The 27,593-nt window shown below is 43.8% G+C and overlaps 1 protein-coding gene across 2 annotated transcripts in view; it reads right to left on the minus strand.

Annotated features, from left to right (window-relative positions):
• Window positions 1-27,593, minus strand: part of slc6a8 (solute carrier family 6 member 8) — a 94,511-nt gene that overhangs the window by 21,887 nt on the left and 45,031 nt on the right. Inside the window, exons 1-4 of one of the 2 annotated variants that reach the window (XM_035383535.1) lie at window positions 20,582-21,738; window positions 6,214-6,345; window positions 3,757-4,021; window positions 2,320-2,452 (exon numbers count right to left, since the gene is read on the minus strand). In XM_035383535.1, coding sequence (XP_035239426.1) covers window positions 2,320-2,452; window positions 3,757-4,021; window positions 6,214-6,345; window positions 20,582-20,894 — 843 coding nt within the window. In that variant the 5' untranslated portion in view covers window positions 20,895-21,738. Of the gene's footprint in view, window positions 1-2,319; window positions 2,453-3,756; window positions 4,022-6,213; window positions 6,346-20,581; window positions 21,739-27,593 lie in introns of those variants that run through there. The other variant, XM_035383536.1, reaches the window with a different exon arrangement.

Here is a 27,593-nt window from a genome sequence, read left to right on the forward strand (position 1 = left end):
ACTGCAATTAATTACAATTTCCAAGGTCCAAACGGACATGAATACTCTCGGCTGAGAAGGACTTTAGAAGCCATTTTGCTCTTCATTCCCGTTTTGAATAAAGCCATTTTAAGTCAGCGTACTGGGGGGGGGGGGGGGGGGGGGGGCGCGTGCATTTGCCCGCGATCGTGCAGAATTTCCCAGATCACGCGCAGTGAGAATTACACGATCCCGTCCGATACGGTTAACAGCGTGCTGATTGGCTACGCAGAAAGAGACCTCGCTGAGGATTCAAAATAAGAGTATGGAAACTGCGCAGTTCCATGTTCAGTTGCGCATGCGCATTCGGTTGGGGATTTCTGAGACCGGGCTTAATGCGGTGTTAGATACCGTCTACTGTACTTGGACCGGTACTTCTCTCTAGGGGTTTCGTCATACTTGTTCCTGGTTATGGTTATACACTTTGTTGTACGTCGCTCTGGATAAGAGCGTCTGCCAAATGCCTGTAATGTAATGTAATGTAATGTAATGTCTAGGCTGTAAATCAGAGCACTAATTTGGTCAGGAAAATGTTGAGCATTGTTGGGCTGCATGGCCTGTTCCTGTCAGTATGTTATGTTACGCCAGTGAAGGGTCGCACGGACCTCTTCCTCATTCTTTGTGGTTTGATCTAAACTTGTTGCCATTTATACAACGAAAAAGGGGAAAGGCCTAGGAAATCTGTTTTTTTTTGCCAAACTCATGTTGTGCAAGACATAGAAGCACTTGGTCGAAACTCTTGGTCAAAGTCAAGGGCAAAGCACTTAACAGAGAGAATGAATTAAGATAAAGCTGTTAGCCTCTGCTAAAGGACCCGGCATTCAAACATCGGGGATATATTAAATCTGAATCACGATGACCTTCACTACCACATTTAAACAAATATGTCTGCTTGATTTTTTTTAGCATAAGAATTTGTTTGGAGAGACTAAGACCGTTTCCTATCTCAATAAGTGAAAGTGGTTAGAAATGAGACACAATCAGATAAACTGACAGAATGTTACACTTCTGAATTATATTTCTGTCCTACGATCTCTACGGTTCACCATTATAGCCTCCTTCTATGATCGCCTTTGTTATAATGGCTAAAATATAACTGAGGGCTTTTGAATAAATACTGATATCTCATATCTTTGGCCCAGGATTTTAACTCCGCCTCCACAGCAGGGAAAAAAAAGGGCCCGTTGTCTTCTCCAACGAGCGTCCTGTCACGTCGCACTGCAGTCCGCCTCCCTCAGCCCACCAATCAGAGTCCAGCAGCGTGACAGGGATACTGCGTAATGCTCTACGGCCACACCTCCCCCCCCCCCCCCCGCCCCCACACACACACACACACACACTAAAACCGACGTTGCCATGGTTACCCCCTGCCTCCTCACTGTTCCGCTGCTGTAGCGCGGAGAGAAGGCACAGTGTGAGTCACGCAAGGTTAAGCGAGTCACGCTGCCTCAGGAGCTCGCCTGTCGGCAAAATCTAAAATTCTAAAATAAATAAATACATAAAATATAAAATAAAACAACGCTCGAAAGCATTCGACAAAAAAAAACCTCTCTCTCTTTTCAAAAACTCTCGGCGTCAACCGTGGGCGGCAGTGTACTGTAGTACAGTGGGTGAGGAACTGGTCTTGTAAACCGAAAAAGGTTGCCGGTTCAAATCCTAGGTAGGACACTGCGGTTGTACCCTTGAGCAAGGTACTTAACCTGCATTGCTTCAGTATATACCCAGCTGTATGAATGGATGCAGCGTAAATGGATGCAAGGTCAATGCTGCGAATGTCGCTCTGGATAAGAGCGTCCGCTAAATGCCTGTAATGTAATGTCTGATGTCGACCACAGTCTCGTGACATTGCCCAGAAGGCTGCAGCCTTTCCACGCCGTTTCTCTCATGTTTACACGCTACAGCTCTGTTCCGCCTTCTTTTTTCCGTCTACGCACATTAGAAATTTAGCTTGAAAAAAATTAAATTAAATTAAAGGACAGCCGCATTTAAAAGTTACGTAATGAGATGAGAATTCCAATGAGGCTGACCATCGTGGGAGAGGAATCCTTAAGCAGTCGGTATGTAAGCGCATAGCAGTCGCGCAGTCACTCTCTGCTACATGAAAGTCCCAGGGCGGCTCCTTACGTAACGTAAAGGCAGTTATAGAAGGGACATTTGAGGACCTGCTCGGCACACATGTGACTCTAGAGCAGCTTTTCACCTTTCACATAGCACACCCCCCCCCAAGACAAGGATCAGCTCCGCTAAGCTTGCCGTGGGGCGGGGCCGAGGGGGGGGTTAGGGGGGGTTATGACATTTTACCTTGCCTGTTGACTTCACTCCCTTCCACACGCAGAAGTACACCATAACCCAGGTGGCCAGCAGACATAGCATCAGCTCCCAGTTAATGACGCCGGGCTGATCCAGCCCGTCGGAAATGTTCAGAACCTTATTCCTGTGGAGCAGGGGGGGGGGGGAAGAGGGGAACATGTTTTAGGATGGTGAGGTTATTCCTTTTGCACATTGCATCGTATAACCGCTGGCCTCGAATATACAGAAGAACACGTTAAATATACTAAATATATTTAGGTTCCCTTTTTGTGAAGGTTGTCCAGTGTAACGATCAACCATTTGCACTCATTGTGCAGTTGAGATGGCGACCTTTCCAAATGATGCAATCCTTTCCACAATACATTGCAACCACAGTCCATTCATTAATGCCCTGAGTTCTCCACCACCGTGCACCAAGGTTAATATATAAAGCTCTGTTAAAGAACCGCTTTGGATAGCTTTACTTCACCAGTCCACAACCCCTGAGCCCCGCAGCTCAATACTACAACCAAGGGTCAAACTGCCGTGATGTTTTGCCGGTCAAGTTAACTGCCAGCCATCACGTGCGCCAATTAAGACGAAACGCCTGACTGGACGCAGGCTATTTTAAAACAGACTCCAGGGCTCGTAAGGACAAGAGGACAAATGTTCAAATGGTAAATGGACTGCATTTACATAGTGCAACTGCACAAAGAGAGTGCCTCTCATTCACCCATTTTCACTCAACACACTCAACACACTCACAGAGATCAAGGCAGTGCCTCTCATTCACCCATTTTCACTCAACACACTCAACACACTCAACACACTCAACACACTCACAGAGATCAAGGCAGCCATGCAAGGCGCAGACCAGCTCGTTGGGAGCAATTGGGGGTTAGCTGTCTAGGTCAAGGACACTTCGACACACTCAGAAGACTGGGGACCGAACCGACAACCTTCCGGATGCCAGACAACTGCTGAACTAGATTCAACTAAAAAAAGAAAAACTAAAAATGAACGAAGTTACTCTGCTACTAAGACTTAAATGCCAGTGTTTCTACTGATGCCACTGCTTTGTTAGAGGGCATTTGGCCAGTATTATCAGCCAGTATCTTTTTTAAGCCAAGAGCGGCTAAAACTTCGTCAAATTTAGGCAATTAATGACCTGATGCCTCTTTCAGATAAAATGACCATAAGATACCCCAGGGCTATATGTTGAGACTTATTGACTTTGTGAAACACACAGTGCAGTTTGAAGTGCACCGTGACCTAATAACTGCATCTGCTTCACTTGGAAGTGCGCCAGTCCATGACCATTGGTTAAGAACAAAAAGAAACAAGAACAGAAACGAAAAAAACAAACGAACAAAAAAAAAAAAAACCACAGCCACGCGCTACGTGGTGATTTTTGGTGCGAAGCGAGCGACGTGCGAATAGTTTACTCACTCCCAGAACTCGATGATGGGCGACCGGCCGTCGGCCAGCTCCTCGCAGGTCAGGTTGCCGAAGCTGGAGTTGCCGATGGTGCCGTTCAGGCAGTCGTCGTGCCGGAAGATCTCGATGCAGCTCTCGGTGTTCCATGGGTTGTTGCAAGTAGACCAGGGCAGAGTCGCATTGAAGGACTTGATGAAGTAGTAGAAACCCCAGGCCAACACCATGATATAGTAAGTGTTACAGAAAAACACTATAACCATCGAGGCATACCCCAGACCTGAAAGTGAAAAAAAATAAATAAACAAAATTAAATTAATGAAGAGATTACAGTGATTACACCAATAATCTAACCATTAAATGCATCCCTTTAGGTTTTATGCTGATTACAACCTCTGCAATTAATATTCTACTTCTACCAAAATAATTTAGATTTTATAAAATTAGAAATAACTGAATTAGCAGTAAGATTTCTGGAAGTTTAAATCTTGCCTCATTTATTTTTCAAATGTGTCAAGAGTATAATTTACTTCTGCTAGATTTTTTTTCCTGCAAAACTGAAAATAGGACAATGTGGCTTTCCATTGTCCTAGATTTGGAGCAGGAAATTTTTATTTCTTTGGAAGAACTTGTTGGTGTTCAGACTGCAGCTGTGATTGGTGGCTTGAAGCAAACTAAAAGTCAAAGGGGGATAAGGAATTGTGTAGCCTATCATATACCAAAGCTAGCTGCGAAAAATTTTTATTGAGCTCACCTAATTATTGAGCTGTACATTTTTGTATCATTAACTACATATGACTATATATTTTAAAAAAGCACTGTGTGCGTGTGTGTGTGCGTGTGTGTGTGTGTATGTGTGTACGTGTGTGTGTGCATGTATGCATAATTATATGTGCTCCCTCATATAATGGAAGAGGGCAGTGAACCTGAATGTGATGGAAGACTGTGTGAGTATTCAGTCACATGATGCCGGCCAAGTTAGTCTTACCCATAATTCATTGATAGCATGGCTGTGACTCACAGCACTGGCTGATAAGGATATCAGAATCTTATTATGTTATGTTCACTCCCATTTACACGGAAAACAACTTGTGATTTCCATCTTGTGCAATGTCATGACGGGGGAATTCTTTGTTTTCGCCAACATTGCCAAATCAACAAAAAAGGACAATTGGACAAAAATTACACAGGAACACGTTTCACACACTGGATTTTTTAAAATATGAACTCACGTTGTCTGTGTGGTTACAGTGTCGTTTCAGTTTCATTACAGATGTGTGTGTTTGTTTTATGCGGAATAAGACATTGCTATATGACATGTTGTATCACTCCTTGAATTATGCGTTCTGTAGTTAAAGAAAATACCTGCTTCTGTACAAATGGCTAATGAAATGTACTATGCCAGTAAATGCAGTTTGAGATCATAAATTTGATAAGTTTGATGGCCCTCCATATTAACACGACAGAGTAGTAGTGGCAAATACATTACTGAATCTGTAAAATGTATGCAAGAAAATGGAACCTACTGTGCAATGTTTTTATAATTTTACAGGCAGAAATTTTGTTAAACAATAAATCACTTTGTTTTCTTCTATATAATTACATTTCCTGCCTAGTTACTCAATTATACTGTATGCTATCATATGATTACCCAGTTAGACTTGATTGCACATTATTATTCACTTGATTTCAAATGATTTCATAACTGCAAGGTTAAAGAAAAGGCTCATAAGACAATCTTTGTGTCTTGATGGTGTGTCGCATTCTTAAGAATATAAAAAAGGCCAATGTTTAACTTTCAGATAGGAAGGTTACACCAGGCAAGGTAAACAATTTTCATGCTGAAACATTGCGGGGATTTCACTGCTGTTAAAACTCAGGCTGGAGTCATTTTGACCCGGTGGGACAACAGGAGGGTTAAAGCCATGTACTCGCAGTGAGGCAACAGAAGTAGTGAAATTAATTGAATGTTTAGGGGATTGTGGGAAAAAAGTGAGTCATTACATAAGGCCTCAAGTCTGGATGAGAGCAAAGCTGACGTGACCCTTTGATGTGAAATATCTCAGAATATGATGCTTGGATTTGTCGGATGAAGCAGGTGGAGAGTGGATTAGCTCCCATACAATTCTGTGAATATTACAATACGTGCAGCATGGCTGTCTCTACACAGCTCAAGCATCAAAGTCACTAAATCAAGTCGGTATTTTTTATTTTTTTATCACATCTGAAACACGCACAATCAAATTATCTGTAAAAAAAAAAAAATTGTGTTGTGTTGTGTTAAGCTTCCGAGAGGATCAGTGAACCACAAAAGAATGTACATACATTTTCTACTCTATATGTCCATGCTAGTTTTTTTTTTTTTTTTAAACAGATGGAAATGCTGGAAAGACGGAGATAGCAGCCCCCCCCCCCCCCCCCAAATGTATACCCAAGGCCACCATTTTAACATTTTGGGAAGCTTTAAAGTACCTTTAAAGAGAGGCGCGATGTTCCACACGTTGATGCTTCCAGCTTTCATGAACTGCCCCAGGGCAATCTCCAGGAAGAAAATGGGGATGCCCCCCGCGAACACGATCAACATGTAGGGAATGAGGAACACCCCTGGAACAGAAAAAACAAAAAAAAAAAAGGAGGGAAAGAATTCAGTGGAAAGGCACGGTTCACCTACAACACAAGCGTACAGGAAGTGCGATAGCGTTCGTCGGTGATGAGATGTAGAGATTAACAGGTACGAGCGAGATGGGAACAGAACCAGCAAACGGACTGATCTCGCGTCACACATACCGTGTGTTATATCCCATCCCATCTTCTTCCTGTTAATCAAGATCAGGGGAATACTTCGGTTGTTTTGCTAATATTAGGCCTGAGGCAATGAAGCATTTTTCTCAGTACTCTTGATATGGACCCTGTGATGTTTTCAGCCATTCTTGAACATATATAGAGCCAGGGCCACACAAACAGCCAAAAGAGAGACCAAACTTCTTGTATAAAAACATAAACACTGACCCTAAGGAATAGCAAAGATTTGGTTCTTTAGTATTTTAGATGTTAAAATATTTATGATTTCATTTTATTTTCTTCTCTTATTTAACCTCTTATTCAGACCACATTTCAGATGGCAAGCACATCAAACATCTGTTCTCCAAAATAATAATAATAATAATAATAATAATAATAATAAATCTCAAATCAAATGAAGGTACTGATCCGAACTGAGAAACGTAGGTATTTTCCGTCCAGCACCAAGGCTGTGTTATGTAAAACGTGCATTCCCCAATGCTCCCCTGCCCCCAACGATGCGTGTCCTTATTAACACTCAATCTAACAGCCATGGCCGTCGCCATCGCACGAGCTTCGGAGAAGCACAGAGAGCCCTGTCCGTCGCTGGCGATAAACTCCGCGGCTGAGCGGTTTCAAACTGACAGGAGGAGGAGGAGGAGGAGGAGGAGGAGGAGGGGGGGGGGGGGGGGGGGGGGGGCGGGCCGGTGGGAGGGGACAGGATCGTTTTTTTTCTCGCTAGTGACGGCCAGCGTCAATCTTGCAGATAATCCAGTGAACAAATGTGCCGCACTGAATGAATTCCAGTTGACGTCACCCGCGTCCATCGGGCTGGCAAAGATGGCCCCCAAGAGCGAAGAGACCGGACTATTCAAAGTGCCCTTCCGTTGCATAACAAAGGCTCTTGCAGGCTGGAGGGAGCATCCTGTCCCTCTGCAACAGGAGACTGGAAAAAAAAACATGGATGCACAGCAGCAAGGACGTCTGCTGCTAAGAGGCTGGAACTGAAGCATGATTATTTTTTCTGCCGGTGAATCGCGGTTGTTAGCTGAATAGACGGCACACTAAGCCATATATGGCGACGGACTGACAAGGCTCCTAACCTTGAAGATGCCTTTCAGATGGAACGGAACTGGATTATTTTTTTTCCTTAAAAGCACTGCGAGCTTGAAATAGTCTGGCGAGTGGAACAAAGACCGAGCTAATGCTCATATTCATAAGCGATCCATATGATGTCTATGTGAACATGATTTTCTCTATCACAGAATAGTCCACAACACACGCACGCGCGCGCGCGCGCGCACACACACACACACACATACTAGTGGACTGCAGCATGGAAGGCTGATTGAAAACAATCTCTTTCACATTTTCTGGTAGGAGACCTATACATATGTGTCATTAAAATACACGTTTATACTCATAAAACAAGAAAAGGACCAAAGGGTCTCGTAACTACAACTGTGAAAAGGCATTTGGTGAAGCCGTTAGCATGCAATGTTTCTTAACCGTCAACATGTTCAGTTAATGGTACAAAAAGCAAGATTACATAGCCCACGTTGCAGTTAAATATAATTAGACTTATCTTCAATTCCAATGCGCATGCCAACCTTGGGGATGCTACTATGCTCTACTCTTGTTATGAAGAACCAAATATTGTGGCAGCTTCAATAAATATTTACCACTGAAGGATGTGGTCAAGTCCTGGATATTTAGTGAATAACGGTTTAATTTGTTTCAAGCAATCAAGCAGTAAAATCGTGCCCTGGGATGACATGCCCTGAGACGTAGCGAGAGATACTTGGAAGACACATGAATAGCAATTAACATTCAGTGCATTGCCTGTACTGCACACTATATGAGCACAATTATTTTTCCCAGTTACCAACCTGTGGTAGGCCTAATTAAAACGAGCAAACCTAGTGTTGTAATTTCCTGAGTGAACCTGGTAAATCACTTTGTGAGCATCAATAGCTCACTTAGGAAAGTGCTGTTAATTACAGCAAAAGCACCGCGTACATGTACAAAGTTCTGTGGGACTGACGAGAAGAAAAAAAAACTGCGGTTCATTTACATTTACAGAGAGAATGCACCGTGGCAATCGCCGCAGATGACGTATGAGAGAGCGCATGACCGCCGCCGCGCACAGTAAATGGACAACTAAACACGCTGACGACACGCTGGTGAGTCAGATGCCCTGGCACAGACGCCGCAGTGGATGGATGCTCGCTGCATCGTGACCGAAGCGCGGAGGGAAAAAGAGAGTCCGTCCTCTACCGCTACCCGGAACTCTGCTCAACCTTGTAATTAAATAGCCTAGTTATCTGAGATTGCGGAGGCAGAACTCCCTCCATTTCAGCGGCAGTACACAGATCATTTGCCTCCTTTCGAGGTGAAACATCAGTAGACATCACTGCCTCCGAGGTATTCCGAAAAGAGCAAAAGATGGCTGACAAGCTGTTCTCTCAAAGCTGCAACATTCCTCCTCCCCCCCAACATTAAAAAAAATGTAAACACACAGGGAAGCCATGTCATTGATAAAAAGCCTGGTCACAATTTCACAATACTATATACAAGAGAACATTTAGATGTTTGATACACACAGTTCAGATAATGTAGCCTACAATTTAATGAAAACAAGCAAATGTTTAGAACATAAATATTTAAAAACTTTAAAATCAACCGGTTGCAATTTTGAAAATATTTTAGAAACAATACTATTAAGTGGACACATATAATATAACAATGTAAAATGTGATTGAAAATCACTTTTTTGTATTATTTCTGAAAAGTTATGACACGATCAGAAACCTCATGCAGGGGGATAAAAATTCCATAACTCGTGGGAATATCGGATCTTGGGATGCAGGCGACCTGGGGCAGACGCTGAGAGCGCTATTTCAGGCCAAGTCAGAGGTAAAAACTCGTTCGTTTTGGATGGACGGGAGGTCCGACAGCCGAGGCTGAGCGGCAGCGTGCTCCGCGGCTGACGCGGGCTCAAGCAGCGACATCGTCATCATCATCATCATCGTCATCATCATCCTCTCAACCGATCAGCAGAGTCTTTTGGGCCTTTCTATAACCGACCTGAAAACGCTGTCAAAGCTGGGTCGGCCCCGATTAGACTTTCTGCCGCTGTTACTATAAATACACACCCGCCGGCATTAGCGCACGTGGGGATGCTGCCTCACAACCAGCACGTGCCAGCCACTGCTGGGAGAAAAAAAAAAACCGCCATTCGTTTATTTACCTCGCGTACACTACGAAGTGATGTGGCGTTACGCCTCTAGTCCTCCAGACGTTACCGTTAGGCTACCACTGGACCGCGGGCTGACAATGAACAATCAGGCTCAATTGACCAATAAAATTCGAGGCGACAAAAGATGATTTAAGTATGCCCCTTAAATTAAGTCCCTTAATTTATTTGCCAGGATAATTATGGTGCGACATTTGGAGTGTGTCTGGGGGAATCTGTGAAGCAGATGTTCTGCCGATAGACCTATCAGATCCGAGTCTAATAGAGTGGATAATGCACTGCCGTGGCTTTTCCCAGCGCCAGCAAAGTCAATTCATCTGACCTCATTTCCTGTTGGGCAGTCAAAACACACACATACATCCGGCATACATCATCAGGGATAAGTGTGTGGAAAAAAGAGATGGCAATAAAACTGTAGTTTGTGTTGAGTGGATCATAAGTGGCAGTCAGTCAGGGATTTCTCCCGGGGGCTGAGTTACTCTATTTCCTCCCTGAACCCTGAAGCACCCTGGGTCCCAGCCAGAGTTGGGGGGGGGGGGGGGGGCAGAGATTATAAGATTAACGGGACGGTCTTCTTAATCGGCAAGTCACGTGGGGGCGAGGCACTGATGTCACCCGGGGCAGCGGGCCAAAATTAACCCCAGAATCCCTGGACCACATTCTTTCTCACGCCCAGGGCCTGGTGTAGCCACCGTGCACAATGCCCGCATTGTCCGCCCCCGGAGATGGACCAGATAAAGATAGAGTGGGAGGGTTGGGGAAGAGAGGATCGTATCACCTGCGAAACAATCAAGGGAATTACCGTAAAAAACTGAAAAAATGAATACACAGCAATTACTTCATAATAGGATGACCCTGTTCACGATTTTAAATTGTAACTGAACATAGATGATAATTAGCTATGTTTCTTTCTCTCTTGCTCTCTTTTTGGCTCTTTCTGCCACTCACTCACACACAGAAATTTTAAAAATAATATTTTCTGTCATAACCATACAGATGTCATGTCTGCGGCTCAGAAGCGAGCAAAAAAATCAAAAATCTGATACAAAACAGAGCAGAAGTGCAGCTCCAGAATTGGTTGATAGCCTTTAAGTGTCAAACATCATTGGTGTCAGGTCCATATGGACACTATATATCAATATGTGATCAGAACATGTGTACATATCTGTGCACATACGTGTCATATCACAGTGCAATCTGTTACTAAATGGTGTACAAGGCTAATTAAATCACAGATGTTCTCTTGGATGATACAGGCCGCATACCTGTACATACTGTACAACGCACAGATTATAAAACAGGGAGCATTTCTCCTCGCGTCCCATGGTGCTTTGCTCCGAGCGGAGCCGGACCAGGAAGCGGTGGTCAGGGGGCACGGTGGCGCACACTGCGGTGCCTCCGCCGCCAATGACAGTCAGAGGGCTCGCGCTCGCTCTCGCTCTCGCTCTCGCTGCAGAGCCCGTAAATCAGAGCGCCTGCGCTCGCTCTGCGCTCTACCTGCGGCCGACGAACAAGCTCAGAGAAGCGAGGGCCGGGAGGAGGGGAGGGGGGGTGGGGTGGGGGGGGTGGGGGGGAGGGGTTGTTTTGTGGCGTAGCCTGCAGAGCATTGTCCACGTGCTGCGACGTCATCGGCAGCACGAATCCGACCACGCAACCTCCATCACGTGTGTGTATCTCTCTCTCTCTCTCTCTCTCTCTCCCTCCCTCCCTCCATCCCCCGTTCCTCCCATCTCTCCACGCACTGCAGCGTCCAATAAAGCTGAAAAAGCCCTAAAAATAGTTTTTAAATAAATAATAAAAAAAAGAGAAGCAGGAGCTGCCTGTGATCCTGCCCATGATGAATGAAGCAGAGAGACGGAGGGGAGCATGTGATACTCACACAAAAAAACAAAAAAAAAGCATTTCACCTCAGACAGGTGACCAAACACACACACACACACACTGCCCAGTGGGTTCACCATACAAACACAGAGACATAAGGCATGGTTTATGCCTCTTTTTGCCCGAGGCAATTAAATATGCCATATAGTGGAGTTTTTTTTCTCTCCAATTGTTCTTGGTGTGTTTGTGATCGCCAACCACTTCCCTCTAATTCTTGTTGAAGCTGGCTGTAAAGTAATGTGAGTAAATGCCATAGCTTTGATACAGGTTAATCAAGTTATTCCTGTGGTTCGGTCACTGATACTGTTGTAGGACCTAGGCCCAGGATCTGTCCCAACTTGCACTGTGATGTCGGCTGATAAAAGGAGCTGAATGAGCATTTTGGTGGACTTCACTGCCACACAAGTGACGCCTGTCTGGAGGTACACATGCTCCTAACTAATAAGAACTGCAGAGATCTTAAGACAACCCCCTCAAAGGCTAGCAAGGTGGGAAAAAAAAACCCATAAAATTCCTCAAGCATCAAACCTATTGGGCAAATTTTAAGACACTAAGGGCCTCAAAAGCAGAGAAGCATTGCCTCTGCAGAGCAGGATCCACGCAGGTACACAGCTCTGAACCTGCAGAGAGAGAGTCCACCTGAGCTTTTGAGCCAAGGGGGGGGGGGGGGGGGGGGGGTGCACGTCCTTTACCAAAATTTTCTGTAGCGGGTGGCACCTGATGCAGCGGCCGGTATAAATTGGAATGGGGGGGAATCATATCATTGGGGGAAGCACTTTGGTTCCAGCCCGGACGAGAGGACAGGTGCACACACTCTCGTTGGCGTTGGAAGAAGGTGTAGTGAACAATCGAAATTGTTCGTTGCCGTTTTGCTCAGTGCAGGAGCAAACTATCTAGCAGCGGTCTTGTTGTAGTAGCCGGAAGATTGCAGTGCTACAACAGGTGAGCAAGGTTTTGTAAAGTTTTAATCTATGGTAAATGGACTGCATTTATATAGCGCTTTTATCCAAAGCGCTTTACAATTGATGCCTCTCATTCGCCAGAGCAGTTAGGGGTTAGGTGTCTTGCTCAAGGACACTTCGACATGCCCAGGGCGGGGTTTGAACCGGCAACCCTCCGACTGCCAGACAATCGGTCTTACCTCCTGAGCTATGTCGCCCTATCTCAAACTCAAGATGGAATGGGTTTAAGATGTGAATGTTTGTTGGAGAACGGAGAACCATCGTTAGGTTTTGATCGTGCATTTTTCAGTAATAGCGCTGGTGTGGAAGGGTGTCCGTGTATGCGGGGGGAGTGTTTGTTTGGTCCCCACGCTTAAGGTATGCCTCATTTTAATGATGGATTACATAAAGCTTGAGCATTTTGATATTTTGTAAATTAAAAGGAAATGTTTTGTTGATTGCTATTGTGCGCATTAAATAAGGTGGCCTAATTATTGTCTGTATTTCTTTTCCGGGAGCTTTGCAGATTTCCTCTGCTGCTCGAACTGTTCATTAGTCCTTTTTTTGTTTTGATTTTACGGTTTGTGGTTTCTAGCCCTTTGGGCGTATTGGCTGATGTGAGGCCAAAGAATTTGGGAGTGCCTCCATGGGCTGACTAGTTTCTGTTGGTTGTTTGTTTGTTTGTTTCGTTGCTCACCACTTCCCCAGGGCTAGTTAGGGAGGAATGCAGGTGAGGAGAACAGGTAGTATCTCGGGTCGGTAAGCTGAGGAGTCTTGGTGTGAACGCGTGTGCTTATATATTTTTTTATCTCACTAGCGTGAAACTAGCAAGTCCGCAATTTCCATGAGTGTTATATTACAAGTGTTCGGCTGAAAAGTGTGAGTAACTTGTCTTAAGTGTAGTGATATTAGTGAGTGCCAAATTTGATGACAATACCGCCAAAAATGAGCATTCTGCATTGTTGGCAAATAAATACATTAGCTAACTAGTTTACTAATTCATTGATTGAGGTCCATTGATTGAAGTTTTCATCAAATACCCCACCCGTAAAATAGTTTACAGCGATAGAGCAGTGAGTTTTAACACTGTCAAACGGTGTATCGTGTGGCCAGACTGATTGAAAAGCTCACCATAAAAAATCAGAATGAATGCAAATTAACCCAACTCAGGCCCAAATACGGGTTGGTGCAATTTAAGGGGCCAGACTTTGGAAACTTGCATGCCAAACAGTATATAAACAGTATATAAATGGACGTGCACTTCTGCACAGGAATTCACACAGACCAATACCCATGGGTTCACTAATTACAATCCAATGTGACACTTAGCCAATGTATCGGACTTTCAGTGTTTCTAATGCAGCTGCTACTGCCTATTACCTGCAGGCTGTAATTGCTATACAGGAAGATGTTATGGTGACAACTTCCTGTCGTAAGCATGGTTATCATGCCTGCTGCTCGAGCTGTTCAGTTACGAGAGAAATGAACAGTTCACCAACCGGATCTATAAAGGGCGTTGAAACAAATGCAACGAGAAGTAAAATCCACTGTAAACAAACAGAGAAATGGAAACTGTACAATGTCAATATCAAGATATTACCTACATAGGGGGTAGGTTGAGGGGTAGGCAAAGTGTTCAATTACAGACATCAATAATATATATTATTTACATAGTGACATTTGAATTTACCATTTCAAACTACTACTCACAATGTCTTTTTAACATTTCATTAGAAATGTGGTATTATTAGAGGATGGCAAAAGGCAAATCAGCCATGCCAAAAAGTACGGCTGATTTGCATACCTGTTGGTACAGGTAAGGGCACAGAAGTCGAAGGGTTGCAGACTAGTTTCTATGTTAAATGCAATTACGAGAGGTCTTCGGTGTTGAGCGGGGGTCAAATAAGTTGAAGATTCACCTGTCCTGTCTGCAAACTGTCCTCAAGCTTGACAAAAAAAAAAAAAAAAAAAAAAAAAAAAACTGTCGGCTAGCATTAAAGTTCCAAGTTGACAGAAAGTACACTTGAGTGAGTAAGAGGTTTTTTTTTTGTGTGTATATATTTAATCTGTTCGGCTGAATAATTCATGACGTCTTGGCAGGTTGCTGTGGAGCGTTAGTCCTCACATCCTTTTAGTGGAATTGGGAAATTGTGTCCACCGTAGGCTTAATTTTATTTGCACTGGTTTGGCAGCTACACCCATGGACTCCCCCCTTCATTCATTTTCCCCTCAGAATGAAAACTAGCTGCGCAGAAACTTCCTGAAAAAAATCTTCTACTGGCACTGTTGGCTGGACTCAAATGAGACAGACTGATAACTGCGCTGAGACTGAGCAGGACTAATGCTTATTTATTTTTATTTTCATTTAGCCAGATTATGTGTTTTTTCTGCCTGCTTATCAAGGTAGCAGTCTGTATATAAAAACTACGGACCTGGACCAGGCTTTGAGCTTGCCTCCGACCGCCCAGCATACTGTAAGATCAGGAGGTTCATATCATAATGAGCTCCAAATATGCCAGGGGGAATCTATGAAGGGCAACAGTGCAGTTTAATTGTTGGGGAACTAGCAACTGGAAGGTTGCCGGTTTGACTCCCAGGTAGGACACTGCTGTTGTGCCCTTGAGCAAAGTCGAAGCACTTAGCCAGCATTGCGCTTCAGCATACATCCAGCTGTGTATATGGATAGTATGTAAAAAAGCTGTACAAGCCGCTCTGGTTCCCAGCAGGTGAGTAAGTTGCTCTGGACCTCAGCAGATGAGTAAGTTGCTCTGCACCTCAGCAGGTGAGTAAGTTGCTCTGGACGTCAGCAGATGAGTAAGCCGCTCTGGATCAGAGAGTCCGTTAAATGCCAGCACTGCCAGCGATTATGAAGATGGTGTCCAGGGAGCGAAACTGGAATACCGTAAACTTAGACGCCTGAGGGACCAACACGAACAGTGGAAATGAGGCTCTTCATTACGACGAGACAAAGCGAGGGGGACAGGCGGTCGCCCCAGGGGAAGCCGAATTGCACTTTCATAAGGTCAGAAATGTAGGACTGCGGGGCGCCACCCGTGGGCATCGCATGATTCAATGTCATGTCCCTCTGTTCCCTGTGCGAACGGGACCTTTTCAACCCCCGGGTAACTTGATTTGATTTGGCCGAGCCTCTCTCGGTGACCCCCTGGGGAACGTACACAAACACGCACAAAAGGACAACCAACCGAGCTTGGCAGCCTCGAGCGGCAGAGACGTCTCCCTCGAACCGGTTACCTAAACCTCTCTCTCTCTCTCGCTCTCTCTCTCTCTCTCTCTCTCTCTCTCTCTCTCTCTCTCTCTCTCTCTCCGTGTTACCTTAGACCCGCGCTCCCTGGGGGGTAAAGCAAGCATTCTCGCGGAGAAGACGCTCTTCTCCGGAGGCCTCTTGTCAAACTCTGGCGTTAGGTCAGTGCCTGCCGGGGTTGCCGGGTTACCAGCTTTTTTTTTTTTTTTTGAGCGAACAAGTGATAGAGTTCCAGAGGATTGATGTTTGCCTCATACCGTTTCCCACCAGCTGGCATTCCTGCCCCCTTTTCGCCCGCTGTTGGGTTAGGGTTAGAGTCAGTTAAAAGCCCCACACCTGGGCCAAATCACTCTTCTGCTTCACCAGGGACACAAGGGCGACGCAGTGAAGGGGGACGTGTAATTTTGGATTATGGGAACAGGGGCTCCTTTCGACCAGAACAGTGACTATATCAACAGGCCCACCACAGAGAAAGGAAAATCTCCCCCGAAATCAGGCTCAGGTATCCCGCTGCTGGACCTTTAGCTGAAACGAAAGCCATCCATCCCTCTCTGGCAATATCATTTTAAACATAATGGGCTGGATTCAATCAAACACATGTCCTCAACTTTGAATTACAACTAAATGCTAATTTTAGGCCTTTTTTTTTCTTCAAACCGTTTAACACCAACTCACCAAAATGATCTGTTACGAAAAATTTTAACATTTGCATTCATTTAAATCTTTATAAAAAGATTGAGGGAACCTAACATATCAACTGCGCAATATTTCAGAATGGCAACAAACAGATCTTATGCTAGAAAATATAAATCTTTCCTTTTTGACTGACAACAACTGTACACCTTTAAAAAAAACATGATTCAGCTTAACACAACTGGCTTGAATTAAGGACAGAAAGAAAATCCAGCAAATGACCGGTCAAGACAAACAGACAGAAAAGCAATTTCGGTCTCGCGCCCCGTACGTGGCAAGCCAGACAGCAGAGAGAATGTTGTTTTCAGGCCAAATAAAACAAAACAGAAAGAGCATCGAGGTACAACAGAAATTTTAGACAGGGGACTCTGTGGAATATAGCATTTCACCTATGTTTATCTTAACTTTATAAATAAACGGCAGCTTTCTTTGTTCATTGTTCCTTTCAAACATTTGATGGACAGGTACTTTGTTGGCCTCCATAAAATTAGGTTGCCTTAGAAAAATAATCATTCCATAGTGGACGCTGTTTAACCATTTATAGAAGCATAGATAAGCAAGTTATATAATGGGCTATAACTACAAATACATCGGAAAGCTATCAAAAGGAGCCTGTGCTGTTTTCAGTGAAAATATCCACCACCTAACAATCAGCATTCACTCATCAGAGAAATATTTGATCATATGACAAACAGAGTTTAGTTGTAGGTTTACAATGTAGGAGTCAAGTTTATATGGCTGGACTTCGGTAAAGGGTATTTGTTTAGAACACATGCCAGCTCCTTATTCAGGTATTACATTTCAGCTATTAGGTTTTTAAAAAATAAATGTATTTATTTATTTTTTAAACTAAGCTTGCCTATGATTTACTGGGGTTCTGACAAACTGTCAGTGCCAAAGAGGCTGCTTGAAACCTGAACCATGGTTGAGCAGGTCATAAATCATGATCAAACCATATATAATAAAAAACCGTTTGGCCTTACTGGATTTCTGCCTTTTCACAGAACTGGTGAAAGGCGGCCTCCCACAAGGTCACAAGTGCTTAGAACCAAGATTTGGGGATTCCAGACCTTTTGGCAAGGACAGTGTCCTGGTACAGCAACTCTACACCGCGGAGAATAAGTGTGGAAAAGGTCACCCAAGATAGTCTGCTGCTAAACCAAGATCCAGCGCTGTACTCGCTGGTGGTTTCATTTGTACAAGACCTTTGATTTTTGCCAGGCTAATCAACGCTCACTCAGCCTGTTCGTTTTAACCGTTGCTCATCCTCACTGGAGGAGACAGCTTCCTCATTCGCCCACATACAATAAACTATTCCAAGCTTTCATGAGACACGTGAATCTGATGCAGGAATTTTAAATAAATAAATAAAGAATCAGATGACCAGGAATGATTCATTGACATGTGTTCATTCTCATTAGTGAATAATAATGAATCTAGTGCTGGTGATTACCACCAATGTCTGTATTTAAAACAGAACTGTACAAGGTCATTTATGTAAGGAAATCATGCTGCTACCAATCTGCAGACATGAAACAACAGCAACACATCCTGTTTTCTCAGTTGTGTTTTAATGCTAATGATCTATTTTCAATGAAATTTTAAACTAAAGCTGCATTGGCGGATTTCGTCATGAGAAAGTAATTAATTGTGCTGAATGGAAATTCACAAAGTTAGCTACACACCTAAAAGGTAGTAAGACAATCAATTTCAACAGGATTTTATAGACCAAAACACATGAACACACCTCTTCACGAGGACATTTAGCCTACCTTTATATATCATCTACAGTCACATTTACCACATACCACAATACATCTGCCCATGACTATGTCCCTCCTACACTAACTGGAAATTTCTCATTGTTGATATAGTCATGAAGGCTACATGTGGTGGGTACTGTGGTTTATTATCACATAAACCTTTTATGTTATTTGAAGAACTTCTTAAACACTTCCTAAATTTCCCCTCACTATTAATTTATAAGCAGTATAAGCAGTGTTTCTGTATAAAACACTCAGACAATTGATTTCTAAATGTGGCTCGGCACCTGGAGAGAGAGAAAATGTGGCTACCATGCACTAATCTCAGTTGTAGCTGTACAAAACCATCTGACTATATAGGCTACCACCCAAATATGAAAACCGATCACTTCATTTGAATGAATCAATTTAAAAAAAACAGTCGGGTTGCTACAACATTATAAAGTATTGCATATATCTCATGAATGCACATAAATGAATATGAAATACATAAAGTAATCGTGGTAAACATCCATTCATCTTCAACATGCTGCATTTTCTAATATTATTGTTTCTACAGCAATCCAAGGGTAATTATATAACAGGGTATAGCATTACCCCCACCGCTAGGATGCTTACTGAGGCACACGAGTTAACGGGTTCATATACATTTCAGATTCGCAAATCTGAACGTCAGAATAACGTTTACTTTGGAGGTATGTCTTCACGAGCAAGGGTGGTTCTAGAATGCATTGACAGGGTGGGCAATATCAATATTTGAAATATCAGTTAAGCTTCCAGGAGCGAGCACGCCTCGCGCGTCGTCACACTTCTACGTAGGCTACTCTCAGTCTCCCGTTTATTTGCTACGCATGTATTAGGCAATCAGATTTTTTTGCAATTAGCCGTTGGCCGCCAGCGGCACATGCAGCACCCTGCCCGGAGGCTTCTTCCTTTGTAAAAAGCGCTATACAAATAAAATTGTATTTATTCTAGTCAATCGTAAAATAATGTTAAAGTTAAAACATTTTCTGATTGGTTGGTCAGAACAGAGGCAAGGGTGAGCGACACCTCCTGTTCACAAGTCATTGCTCATGTAGCTATGTAGTTTTGCACTCCACTGCTATGGCTGAAGTGGCAAGAGCTGTAGGAAAGAGACTTGGCCATTGAGATTACCAGAGGGACAAAAACATATTTTAGAACAAAATGGTTTCCACTCTTTCGACCGAAATACTAAATCTCAATAAGATTTAAGCAACTATTATGGAAAACTGTGATTGCTGCTGGTGCTCCGGTAATGTTCTGATCGCCTCTTCCAACCGGCATTATGCACACAATGACCGGCGAATAACCGGCACTGCATTTACGTTGCAGCTCGCTTATATTGAAAATATTTCAGTATTTGCTGCAGCTTTGACAGCTCGATTATTAAAGAACTGCTTTACGCAAACGGAATCGCGAGGATGGTGAGAAGATATAGCCTATATTTGCGCTTCTGCGCAGCAATGAGCGAGTAGGCTGTGAACAGCGGAAAAAAAAATGGGAGGGCTATGGTGACACGTAAGTGAAGGACTGACATCCAAGCGCTGATGCACCGACGATTCGAAAGCACAGATGGACGTGAACGCAGACCATAAATAAGTAAATACAACCTCTGGGGATAAAGTGGCGGTTGACGACCAGTTAATGGCAGCCGGTGTCGGGTACGCACTTAACTAGGCGACGGGGGTGATTCTCCGCTACAGAAGGCAAATGCCTGTGCGTAAAAACGGTCAGTATTGCCTCCGGCTAGAGCCTACGTCGACTTTTGATTTTCCTATTTGGCGATACATATTTGGTAGGGTTTACAGCAGAATAACAGGTTTAAATTAATCAGCGAACCTATATATATATGGCTCCGTGTTTCACTCTTATTTGCCTATATCATTCTTTGAAATCGATGATTTAGATGAAAATTGACAACCAATTTCTTGATGCAACAGAAATTGCGCTCTTTATTTTCCCACCCGAGTAAATCAGCCAAGGAAGGCGTTAAACCCTCTACCGTGACGTCACAACACACGGTCTGACGTCCGCACGGTACTTCTTAATTACCTGAAAACTGTCTCAAGTCAAGGATTCCTTTCCTCGCCGTGTCTCCCAAAGGAAACAGACGGACGGGCAGCTTACCAAAAGTCGTATATGGAAACGTAAAGTCGGGCTTAGTACCCGTGTTAGTTATCACAGCGACACAGCCAATGGAAAGGGGTTTTGGGTGAAAACGGGCAGGGAAAACTACACTTACCGCCACCGTTCTTATAGCAGAGGTAGGGGAAACGCCACACGTTGCCCAGCCCTACTGCAAATCCCACGCAGGACATGATAAAATCCATCTGCCGGGTCCAAGTCTCTCGCTCGGGGTACCCAACTTTGTCCACTGGGGGCATGGCTCCAGGTGCACCCCCAGCTGCGCCAGCCCCTGCACCTCCAACCAGGTTCCCGTTCACGCCCTGGTGCCCATTTCCGTTGGGGATGAGGTGGCCCTTCTTCTCCTCTCCGAGGACCAGATTCACAGCGCAGCAGTCGCTATTCAGAGCGGATTTCTCCATCCCAGCCATCCACTTGTAAACAAAGAACCCTCACAGTTCTTAAAAACTCTGGGAAAAGATAAAGCCACTGACGAGATCAGTTAGTAATATAAATTTTATCCCAGATAGTACAGTCCTCTAATTTTTCTCAGTTCAGTTTCACCCCCAAGAAAGGGCACCAGAATGTCCTTTCGTTTTTCGGGCGGCGATCCCCAAATGTATAGACGATTGGATCCTTGCTCTCGTATGAGTATGTGGTTTTATTAGTCGACGGAATTATACATATATTTTATATATATTTTTTTTTTAAAGTCAAATGCCCAGCGGTGAGAATGCTGACAAAAGACTGCCGCGGATCGCGTTAGGGAAAGGGCAACTGGAATTCAGAATCGGCTCATAAAATTAAGGAAACGAAAATGAGAAATAAAATGAGACACGCTCACGAAAAGAAAAACACCGAGCTAGACAGCACCTTCAAAAACAATCCACGAAACACTTAAATGTGAGTCTGAAGAATCGCATGGGAACGTATCTCTCAAAGAGGAGACGGGAGTGGAGACGAAAACTAAGCGAGCCTGGAGCTCTCTCGTCGGTGAATATACCGTTACAGCATTCGGTATTTTTTTGCCTCAGTAATCCCGGTCTAGACCATCTTTCGCTCGGCTTATTGTCCCCGCTCTGAGAAGCCTGTCGATACGGGTCTGCGCAGTAGCTACGACGCCTGGCGCTGTCTACCTCCTTCGGTGCTGGCTGGTTGACCACTGAAAGTAAAGGAGGTCGACTCGCAGCTTTTAAGCGTAGCCGTCGAGCAGGACGTCACTTGGATTTCTCTCCCTTCCCCGCCCTCCTTAAGGACACACTCTCAATCACGTAGCCCAATGAAATCGCAGCCATTCTCTCTCTCTCTCTCGCTCTCTCTCTCGCTCTCTCTCTCTCTGTGCGCAAAAACTCATACCCATTCAGCAATGCTGAATCTATTCACACTGTCACGTCCCGTTATGAACTTTTATTTTTAGCTGGGGTTTTTTGGAGAAGCAATAGGGCGTCACCAGGGACTGATATCCTAATCAGAAATTAATGCAAATAAGCCTACATTCAATAATAAATGTAGACAATGCAGCCATTGAAAAAAAAAAAAAAAAAAATGTGACGCATTAAATAGCGCAATGTTTTAAACCAACAGAACAATCTTTAAAATCTTTGGATTATCCTACGGACCGAGTCCGTACAACTTCAGAGACTCGAGTCCAGACCGTTTGGAAATCCTGGTACATTTGAAATGCAGTCGTCGAAGCTTGACGTACTGAATGTGCCGAAACGCCAGGCAAGTGTGTCGCCAAAACTGAACGGTATTATTGTACAGCATGCATATTGTGTGTCAGTCCGACCCATAAAAATAGCACTCCGCCGCCAAGTTATATCACTGTTAGTCAGAATGCATCTTTACCATACTTAGGCAGCAGTGGCGACGTGTCACAATGCCTGCAATATATAAGCCCAAGGAACTTTCCAAGAAGGTCATTGCATTCATTCAACCACTGCTTTCCCTCTAAGGTATACTGCATGCCCCTAGTGTTCCGCGGGGAAAATGAAACCTTGAAACACTGGAAAATTCCTATGCGCAAGACCAAACTACAAACAGACGAACTATAGCCATAGTTTTTAAAACTCTATTTTCTAATCGACATTTGCTTGTCAGTCATATCCACTGTCTGTCTGTCCGCGCGCATCTAAAGATGCGCAGTAACATATTTTTGCCACTGGAGGCAGAAATAACAGAGGGGCCAGAGTCTGCATCTGTGATTTTTATTATGATGTCATCTTACTCCGTTAGTTCATTGAGTTTTTTTTTTTTTTTTTTGCGTGTTACATTGAATGAAAGCATTTGGCGCCCTCTATCAGCAAGAGTATATTAAAGCAAGTAAGTAGAATAGAACATTGTTAATGCTGTAGTTAGCCCACTGGTCCGCAAACCTCTCCTTGGATACCGCAAGGACTTTGATTGGTTGTATCAGTTGTGTTTCAGGTAGAACACATCAAGCACCAGGATCCGCTGGCGGTATCCGCAGAATGGTTCGAGAACCACTGCGGTAGCCTATGCATGAGTGACGGGCAGCGCGTCATTGTAGGCGAGCAGTAGGTACGAGCGCTCGTGCGCGTGCACGGATCAAAGTGAAACATATAGCTCGAAGACATAAACCGTGAATACATATTTTAGTCATTCGGGGCCTTCAAGTCCTCCCTGAAAACAATTGTTATTGTTTTTTTTTTTCCATGTACACAGTTCTCAAGATAAATTGCGTTTTGTGTTTGAACTGCTCTTAATGGGAAAGACAACACTTATTGCACAGTTTGACTGATTGATTGATTTACCTACACTAGTGGTTTAAAACTTTACCTGGTCAGGAACAACTCTTTGTTGTGACATTTTCACATTTATATTACATGTATTTGACAGACGCTTTTATCCAAAGCAACGTAGGCTACAATAAGTGCATACCGAAGGTCATTGGAACAAATTGCAAAACACAGGTCCGATTAAGGTACAATACTCATATAACAGTTATTCATAAGACTAGTTCACAAGGCAAGCATAGGCTTGGTACGAAAGTTATGGCAAGTCAAACTAGGAGGCATGACAACGAGCTACAACATCAAGGCAGCGGTACAAATGCAATATGAGTGCTGGATGGAGGTACAAGTGTAGCATGTTACATTTGCCATATAACAAGTGAAAGTGGCACCATTGCAGTCAAGAGTACGGACTAAAGATTTAGTTAACACATTCACTCTGGTGAAATTCACGTAATCGCGATCAACTCTGGGCCCTTATTTATAAAAATGTTCCTAGATTTATACTTGAACTTAGTCTTAAGATCATTTCCGACGGTGTGCTTACGTTCGATTCATGCAAAATACTGAGAATAAAACCTTGCTTACGCAGGTTCTAAGAAGCCCATTTGTAACTATACGCACCTGTGATCTCTAAATCTTAAATTAACTTAAAATTGACGGCACCTGAACGTGCCTTACAATCAGCGATTTCCCCTTATATAATGCTAGCACAAATGAGGGTTTAGTCTCTGAAAACTCTCCCTTCTAAAAGCACGGTTTTCAGTGTCTTCCAATAACGCAAGAACAGCCACGGTTACTTTTTTCTAATTTGACACACTATTTATAAAACATCGCATCCTGTTTTTAATTCAACACACCTTGCGTCTGGCAATTAATTCCACACACCTTTAATTGATATTTCCTATCAAATTGTCCATAAAGCTAATGCAAAGTTCACCACAGGCTTGGACGCATATGCGTCCCAAACGGCAATACACCTACATAACCAGCAGGAAAATCACTTACGTTCAAGTCTAGACTTTGCGTAGAGACAAGATCATTTCCACGTCAAAGTAAGGTTTTATAAATAACTATTTATACGTGGTTTTCTGCGTAAGACATACTTAAGACCAAAATTGATCGTAAGACCGTTAATTGATAATTCCTATCAAATTGTTCATAAAGCTAATGCAAAGTTCACCACAGGCTTGGACGCATATGCGTCCCAAACGGCAATACACCTACATAACCAGCAGGAAAATCACTTACGTTCAAGTCTATACTTTGCGTAGAGACAAGATCATTTCCACGTCAAAGTAAGGTTTTATAAATAACTATTTATACGTGGTTTTCTGCGTAAGACATACTTAAGACCAAAATTGATCGTAAGACCGTGACTGGTTTCACTCATCCTGAATGGAAGACAGGCGATCAAAAGTGAAATGAGACATATAAAAGAAGAGAGATAAATGAGTCAATCAAACGCTCTGTGCACGCGAAGAGCGATCAAACACTTCGCCTCTCACGTGCCGTGGCATCGCATTCATTGAACAGATAGCCTACATTTACGCACGGCAAAATTTGCATTATAGGAGAAAACAAAAATGCGGGTCAGTTCAGTTAAACGATCAAAGCGGGTTTCCAACAAGACAATGGATGCAAGGGGAGTGGGTAAATAACTGGATCAGCCGTGGATGTTGATAAGCACTGTAAACCACACGGCGTTCAATTAGACTTTCTCACTCGACCTGTGAAGGGACGATGGATCTCAGTGTTAACCACAATCAGTGCGTGAAGGGGACAGTGTTTAAGCCGAGCTGATTACAGAAGATTTCACTGCCAGACTGTCTGTCCAGATAAATGACTGTTTTAGTCTCATTACTGTCATTTAGGCCTGGCACAAAATTGTATGAGCCCACACAGTCCAAACACTTCCTGCCACCGAGGCTGTATTTAGTACTGCTTCCCTGGAAAATAAGTAAATAAACACACACACACACACCGTAAAAATAGCAGCAATGTTGCCAGTGAAAGACCGTTTAATGAAGAGATCCTGTTAACTGTATAAATCCTATTATTTAATGGGATGGCCATTATTCTACTTTTCTTTTTTTTTTGTGAAGTCCTGTGAATTTTAGGTACAATTGAATTGCATTTCATTTAACCCTAAAAGGTGTAAAATCACAAATGTGTGATTAGAATGTTCTTAACTGAACATTCTAATGGTGATGTAACAATCACTACTGGTAACTGAATGCAACGGAGTTCTAGAACAGTGGAGAACAAAAAAAAAAAGAAAAGAAAAAAAAAAACATTCCAAAAAACCTACGCCTCAGAGTTGATTTAAGGTCGGGTAATAAGTAATCAGTGATGTCAGATAATTGGAGGTACTCATCCTTTTTAGACAGGGATGGTGCAACTTCTTATCCCTTCCCCCCCTCCAGCAGCGAGGGGCCCTGACCCTCTAAGCAGCGAAAGGTGGGAACACCGCTAAGTCTCCTCTCGCACGTTTTCTTCACTCTAAGTTTAGGTCACGGTGGACCTCGTGATGGGAGAGCAGCTGTCTTGGAAAGGTTATAGATCCTTTTTTTTTTTTATAGCGCCGTGAAAATAGCCACTGTTTGGTCAGAGCACGCCCGTCCCCTTATAAACCCTCCCCCGATTATGACACGGGGGGGGTAATTTATATCCCGCGTGAAAAACTGTCCAGTACAACGCAGTGTTTACAAAATGTCAAACAGTGGGTTGGGTAGACATTCTGGGGGTCTGGTTTCAAATTATTTTTAAAGAGCTGGTATCTTCAGCATTTCCAAAACAATCTAGGTAAAGTTTTATGAGCCTGGCGTAGGAGTGACAACAGGGTATTTTAGAAGTTATGCAAGCACTCCCACCCTCTGCCTCTCTCTCTCTCATTCTCTCTCTCTCTCTCTCTCTCTCTCTCTCTTTCATTCTCTCTCTCTCTCTCTCTCACACACACACAAAAACACAGACAGTGCTAATATTGCTAGTTTCAATAGCATCACACAGGATGCAGGGATTCTGTAGATGTTGCTTTTGTACATGTATTATCAAAGATACCTTAAAATAAATTGAATAATATATTTGTCCATTAGCACTCTTTCAGGTAAGTTGACATTTAGAATTAAATTTAAAAGATCAAATCTGTAGTACACAGTATTGAGTGATGATACGCGGCTCAGAGAAAGACACGTTCATGTGACGGATTATAAAAAAATTTGCGCTGACAGGCAATAAATACTGCGGACTGACCCGTAGCTCTCATTACACGCTGGACTATCACAGGGTGAACAGCAGATTGAAGCCACGTTACTTGCTGCCCTCCCAGCGTCTGCTTAAACCCCCTACCTGGTAAATGGACTGCATTTATATAGCGCTTTTATCCAAAGCGCTTTACAATTGATGCCTCGCATTCACCAGAGCAGTTAGGGGTTAGGTGTCTTGCTCAGGGACACTTCGATGTGCCCGAAGTGGGGGATCGAACCGGCAACCCTCCGACTGCCAAACAAGTGCTCTTACCGCCTGAGCTATGTTGCCCCCTACCTCCCCCCCCACCCCCCGCCCCCCGCCTTCCGCCCAGCTGTTCTCATGCGGACACAAATTGCCATTCTATTTTCATCGGGGTTATGCCAGGGGTCTCCTGGTCATTTGCTCATACTTGGCCCTCTCGGCGCGGATCATGTGGGCCGCTAGCCGTCCTCAGCTGCGCCATTTTCACCGCGGGGGGCTTTCCGACAGGCGGCCGGAGATCGCGGCTCGCGCTTCTTTTTTCGGCGCGCGAGTGCGTCAGGAGAGACAATGGCGTAGGTCGCGAAGGGGTCGTCCAGCGTTAGCGTCCTGATCTAAACCTTATGCGGATGGGGGCGCTCACCCCCGGCCCCCCCCCCCCCGCCAAAAAAAAAAAAAGCAGGGAGAGGCCACAGACCTTCAATTCAGGGACTGCCTGGTATTGTTTTGAATTAAAATATTTGCTGTCTGTGGAGGGGAAATGGGAAGCTCAGAACTGGAGAGTATTTTTAAGTAGTACAGTAGAAATTTCCAGTAGAAACAGGATTTCGCATGACTCATTTTCCAAACATTTTGGAACAGTGTAAAGCAGGAAGGCCCTGGCTGTAAGATAATACGAAACCAAAATGTTTGCCAAGACCGTTTCTCAGTTCAATATCCTTGACCCGGTGTGAGTTCTTCAGGTTTCTTGTTATCCACGTTAAACTTAACTTACCTAAAACAAACCACAACTTAAATACCTTAAGTCAGTTCTTGCCGATACAATGTTGTTGACTGTAAGGCTGCATTGCAAGAGGTCTGGCACTCACATAAGACAATTCAACAAAACTAAGTTGTTTTTTTTTTTTTTGACCCACAAGTGATTTTTGT

Source organism: Anguilla anguilla, chromosome 11, assembly GCF_013347855.1.
Source record: "Anguilla anguilla isolate fAngAng1 chromosome 11, fAngAng1.pri, whole genome shotgun sequence".
Lineage (NCBI taxonomy): Eukaryota > Metazoa > Chordata > Actinopteri > Anguilliformes > Anguillidae > Anguilla > Anguilla anguilla.